The 6,164-nt window shown below is 33.0% G+C and overlaps 1 protein-coding gene across 4 annotated transcripts; it reads right to left on the bottom strand.

Moving 5' to 3' along the window:
• Window positions 1-1,992: 1,992 nt before the first annotated feature.
• Window positions 1,993-4,922, bottom strand: LOC120067896 (uncharacterized). Of its 4 annotated transcripts, none has more exons than XM_039019517.2 (5): window positions 4,749-4,922; window positions 3,072-3,839; window positions 2,786-2,971; window positions 2,576-2,701; window positions 1,993-2,440 (listed from the first exon to the last, which is right to left on the bottom strand). In XM_039019517.2, the coding sequence occupies exons 1-5, from the start codon at window positions 4,794-4,796 to the stop codon at window positions 2,333-2,335; spliced, it is 1,236 nt and encodes a 411-aa protein (XP_038875445.1). In that variant the 5' UTR covers window positions 4,797-4,922; the 3' UTR covers window positions 1,993-2,332. The 4 variants fall into 4 exon arrangements, with proteins under 4 accessions (XP_038875445.1, XP_090164671.1, XP_038875446.1 ...); XM_090308545.1 differs by lacking the exon at window positions 4,749-4,922 and adding an exon at window positions 4,207-4,517; XM_039019518.2 differs by lacking the exon at window positions 4,749-4,922 and adding an exon at window positions 4,008-4,186.
• Between the last annotated feature and the right edge of the window lie 1,242 nt (window positions 4,923-6,164).

The following is a 6,164-nucleotide window of genomic DNA, read 5'->3' as shown; positions in this document are numbered from 1 at the left end:
TTGAGTGAGAAAGAAAACAAATCGAGAGAAGTTTTTTTTTTTTTTTTTTTTTTCAAAGAGGAGATGCTACTTATATAATTGCAAGAGTTGGTAATGTTGTAAAACTATTAAAATCCAAAAACTTTGGAAACTCCAAAAGTAACTCTAATTAAATGTAAATGCATAAATTCTAGAGTGGTTTCTTTTAGAAATAAATGAACAAAGACTTTTCATATTTTGCCTTCTTTGCATTTGGTTACATGTAATTATAATAATTAATAATTAGAAACCATTTTATTAATAAGACAACTCAAATAAAAAAAAAACAAAAAACAAAAAAGGGAATGGAATGAAGAAAGAAAAGAAGAAGAAAAAACCTAAACACAAATGACGCAACCAACGTGGGTGGCGGTATTTAAAATTAGGAAATAATTAATGTGAACATTTGAATTGAAATAACAAAAGTACCACCAAAGTAATAATGAAAATGATTATAAGGGCATAATTGGCACAAAACTTTCTTTCTATTGTGCGTTTTATGTATAATATAGATGATCAACCACGTATATTTTTATTCCATAAAAGAAACAAATAGGAAGTTGACTATCCTTCTTGCAATAACGATGATTAAAAGAAGTGTTGATATTTGCAATGGTGAGCCAAGCCACAAGATCAGCAGGAGAATGTAAAATATCAGTAGGACGATGATGCTCCTCTTGAATAAGAAGATAAAAACAGTTGTGATAGATGGCAAAGCCTACATAAGAAGAATCTGAGCTTTAACTATCGCATAAGAATCGTTCAATCCTATCAAGAAGGTCATTGAATATTCGGAATCAAGATGAGTGAGAAAAGGCTTCAGACATCCACAGGTGCATTCATTGACTAGCCAAAGATCATGAAGATCCTACCAAATTGTTTTAAGTTTTGTATAACAGTTAGTAAAGCACCTTGGCAAAGAGTAACAAGCTCTTTATGTAGTTGATACATGCTTGTGCCATTGGATTGCTTGAATCGTTCATGAAATTCATCCCAAACCTCCTTGACAGAACCAGTGTAAACAATACTAATAGCAATTTCTTCGGAGACAAAACTCCATCAAATGGTTTCTTGAGTTTTCCTGTGAGAGAACCAGCCTTATTCCTACCAGCAATGGCCCATGACTCCATGAAGTAGATAACAGCATCGGGTAACGGTCGGTCCAAGAGAATTATGAATGAAATAATGATTTAATTGTGTATGAATTTGAAAAGTAATGGTATTGGTTGAATTAAAATAATTTTAGATCCAGTAACTTCAATCTTCTTTTCAGCCACTGGAACTGGGATGAAAGATGAAGAAGAAGAAGAAGAAAAACACGCAAAAAGAAGAAAATGGAAATTAGAGTGCATGAAAGAGAATCCGAAGCAAAATATGCTCTAATATCATATCACGACGGGACAATGTATTTCTCAACTCATTAATAAAATAATCCCAAGAATACATACATACATTTCTCAGAGAGTAAATAAAGTAATATGAAACCTCCCCATGCAACTAACTAATAAAAGTATATGTTGTAACCAAGATGAGATGGTAACTAACAAAAAGAGAGAGGTTATTGGATTGTTATTCGACGTAGCTTTGTGTCTACTCTACTCAAAATTGGTGGAAGTTAAGTTCTAAACATTTTATCCATATGTTTTAGATGCTATTTTCAAAACATGTTTTTTTTTTTTTTTTTCAATTTCTTATAATATCTCAAAAACTTTCAAGTTATATTTTTTTGTGTCCCTATAACTTCAAAAGTAAAAATTCATAATTAGTTCTTATAGTTTGATATCACTCTCGAGAATTAATTATAATTTTTAAACACTAGGAACTAAATTCTAAGTTTCTTCGAACGATAGAAGCCAAATTAGTAATTTAATCAAAATAATTTGAGATTGAATATGACCGTGAAACATAAATATGAAGTGAAAACCTTAAAACAAATAAAATGAACATGAGAGAGTTGTTGTATGGTAACAAACCTTATAATTAAATTTGAACATATATATTAATTATTGCAACTTTGAGGGCATAAACCCCTAACATGTACAAATTAAGGATTTTGAATTTGTTGATGAGATATCTACAAATTGAAAACTTCTAAAGTCTGATTGCTAGGTGGCCTGACTCAAACTTATTTCTATTTTATGACCCTTCTTCACTATCTCTTTCTACTACATATCATAATTATTATTCTTGTGTTCATATCTGTATTTGGGTCCTGCAAAATTGTAGTTTCTTCCTCTCTTCTCCTTTTTTTTTTTTCTTTTTCTCATTTTTTTTCTTTTTGATGATTTATTTTTAATAAACAACATAAAAAAATTCAAATCCAAGACTGGATTGGATAGTTGCACTTGAAGGAGTTCACTCCACTGATATGAGCAAAGATATCTGAGGAATCAACCATGCTATCTTCTTCCTTCACAACTACCTGCAAAACAAAAACCATTGATATATATATATATATACACATATATATACATATAGTTCTTTTTTTTTCTCTCTAAAAAACTCTGTTCTCCCAAGTGGAGAAGCTTTCAAAAGTTGGCTCAAAGAGGAGCTTTACTTCTTCTTCTTCTTCTCCTTCATGGTTGCTACAAGCAGCCCTGTGATTCTCTGCCAATTCGTCGTTCTTTGCGAACCGTCCCCGAACCCTTGGCCGGCTATCTGCCAGCGTTTTTCTGCAGGCATACTGTTGATTTGCTTCCGCCATTAGAAAGATTTCAAGTTTGATTATAAAGAGGGGAGGGGTGAAAAAGAAACAATGAGTGAGGACCTTGATTTTCTTGCTGAAGTTCCTTTCATTTCTTTTCTTCATATACCGATGAATCTTCTCCTTTCTCTCTTCCATGGAGAGTTTTCCTACTTTGAAAGTACTGTCCTTTAAGCTTGAGAGATCTGATGCTAAAGAAGTGCAGTTCATTGCCCCAGCAGGCAGTTGTAGATTCTCATTGTTAAGCACCTTTTATATAGAACAAAAATGTTGAGTGACAATCATTTCGGTCTGTTTATTTTGTCGTTGTTGAAGACGGAGTATAGTCTAATAGCATTTAGTTAAGTACCTGAAGGTCTGCTGGATTGAAAGTCCCCTGCATACAGTCTTGGTTGTAGAGTCCACAGTTGTCTCCTTGATAGTCGAGGTCTTGTGGTTGCAATTCTGCGCCAAGGAGAGAGAACATTCCACAACTTTCGACAGTCGATGTAGCAGGAGTCATTGATGTAGTGGGGAGGTAAGTTGCCATGGTTGCTCCGACAAACGAGCATGAAGGGGAAGAAGGATTCAGTGGCATGTAGGAAGTCAAGGAAGACAGGCAATCATCGACATAAATTGACGGTAGATCTTCGTCGATGAGAGTTCCAACTGGAGCCATAGGACACTGCACAAGCCCCTCAATCATGGGATCTATTAATGGCATTTGAGACTGCACTTGAGAAACGTCGAACTGCCCCGACTGGATGGTGAGATATTGAGGGATCGAAAACGAAGCCGATGGAGAGAAGTCTATGGAAGCAGAGATATCATTGTCAAGTTCTTCTTGGGAATCAAAGATAGCAGTCAGATTACTAGTACTGTTGGTTGTTATGTTAGTTGCAGCCGATGCGTCATTAGCAGGTACAAACGATGCAGCAGCGGCAACAGTATTGCCATTGTCATTGCCGTTGTTATCTGTTTGATCCGGGGAATTAGATAGATTTGTAGTATATGGTGAATTCTTGTCGTAACAACAATTCGAGCAAGAATTGAACTCGGAGCTCTGAAGTGTCTCTGCGAACAGCTCGGGATCACAGAAATCAAATATTTGCGCATTGATCGGACTCGAGATTTCATCCTGAAAAGACAATATCAAAAGCCAACATCAACTTCTACACCAATGCATACAAAAACCAAAAACAAAAGGGGACTAAACAAGAACAAGAGACGGTATATTTTGATAGATCAACAAGAAGAAATCTAATTCTACCAATATGCCTTTAGGCACGGCTTCAGAGAAATCGACCTTTGTTTCAAACAAGCAAGAAGCACCATTCTTCATATTCACAACCGAACCGAGGAGAATTATAAATAAAAACACGCAAACACATAAAGTCTCTCTTCTCAAATATGCAACTTAGTAAAAGAAACAGGATAAAATATATATACTAGAAGATGAAGATAAGGTATTTAGCATAACAATGTTAAAAAAAATGTAAACCAACCAGAATTTTCATAGGATTTGGGTAAAACAATATGTAATGCACCAAACTTTTTCAAAAAGGAAGGGAATGGTCTCTAATGCTGCATGTTTGTTGTGCAAAGTTGAAAAGGATGTGCATTTATGCTCATGTGATATGTGGGAGTGCAAAAGAGAAAAAAAAGCTTCAAGCTAATGGAATACTAAATTTGGCTGGACTAGTGGTAAAAATTTCCCAGTCTGGACAAACAAATAGAATTTAAAAATCAACTCCAACAACACATCCATGTGAGATGCTTGTCAAGCATGGATTCTCTCTCATTTATCTTAGATATTTTGAATAAGAATCCAACCCAGAAATGTTGTAACAAGAAGACTTACAAGCCACATGTTTCCACAACAATCAAACCCATTTCTCAAGCACAAAGAACTCAAAATGGGCAGCTAGGAATTTTGTCATAAACCTTATAGGCATTCATGAAAATGAAAACCCAATATCAAAACCAAAGCTGACTCAAACATTCACGAATATTGTAAAGCAGAGATGAAAGCGTTATAAAATATTACAATGGGAAGCATTTGCTCCGGTGCAGAGCGGACAACGTCCTGCAACATAACTTCAAAGATAAAAGGAACAAAAAACCAAAAGGGTTTGTTTTAAAATGAAAGAGAATGGAAGAAAGATGGAGTTTTGTGAAGCAAAGAAGAAGTTTGAGTGAAATGGAAGAAACAATGACAATAAAACTCCATGAAGCAAAACAGAAATAACAGAGGCAGAGCTTTTATAGAAAAGGAGGAGAAAGGGAAATTTGTTTGTCCTGTTTCTGTGTGATTTTTTTTTTTTTTAAATAATTATTTTAAGAGAGAGAAGGAAAATTTGTTATTTTTAGTTAAGAAGAAAATGGGGTGTACAAAGTTAGTTGGTTAAATTATGGGACAATTTTTTTCTTTTTTTATTTATTTATTTTTTCTAATTTTGGAGCTGTCCGTACGGAACAGTCAGCATGGCATTCCACGAGTGGTCAACCCGATAGTCACGGTGGGCCATTCTATATCTTGGTTTAACGTTGTATTTTGATCTCCTTGTGACACGTGGACAACTTCTGTCTTAGGGAAAAAAAATATATAATTAGTTGTTTAAATTAAACAAATACAAGGTTTTGGTTCTCCAATTTATATATTTTCAACCAATCAAGTTTGCAAGGCTTAAACCATCTTCGAAACAACGTTGTAAATGTTTGTCTAGCTGTTAGAGTTGTATCAGCATTGGTTTAGAAAACATTACTATGAAAAAGATTAGTTGATTTGATATAATTTGATTGTTTTCTAGTGATTATAGGTGATGTAGCAAGCAAAGCATAATCATTTATCTAAACAAAAAGATGACGAGACATAATTGGTTTTTCATTCTCTAATCCATGAACTAGACATTTCGCTTATAATAATATGTTCATATTCTAGACACTTTGGTTTGCCATTTCTTTTTATTCATATTCTTGATGGACATAAGTTACATTTATCTTACATAAACAAATTTCATAACAAAATATCTCACCGCTAATACATAACTATTATTTTATCTTAAAAGAAAAAAGATCTTCTATATGACTAAATTTTATGACCATGTTATATAATTTTAAAACCTTAGAAATATGAAATAATATCAAATCACCCAATGAGAAGAGGACACCTGGCCACATATATATAATAATAATAGTTGTTATTATTATTATAAAGGAAAGAAGAAGAAGAATGAGATAAGATTTGATTTTCTAGAGTTGGATTGATACCTAAGCAATCTTGATCACTTGTCATCTCAATCTATTTATTGATGTATTCATATGCTTTTTTTTTTTTTTTTTTTTTTTAAAAAAAATTTATTTTTTTTTTTTTTTTTTGTAAAAAAAATGTATTTATATGCTATTTTTATTTGGCTTTTTTTTTTTTTTTTTTTTTGTAAAAAAAATGTATTTATATGCTATT

Source organism: Benincasa hispida, chromosome 12, assembly GCF_027475165.1.
Source record: "Benincasa hispida cultivar pf3 chromosome 12, pf3_genome.v1.1, whole genome shotgun sequence".
Classification (NCBI taxonomy): Eukaryota; Viridiplantae; Streptophyta; class Magnoliopsida; order Cucurbitales; family Cucurbitaceae; genus Benincasa; species Benincasa hispida.
Note: the sequence above shows the minus strand (reverse complement) of the source record. Positions and strands in the feature narration are given on the sequence as shown.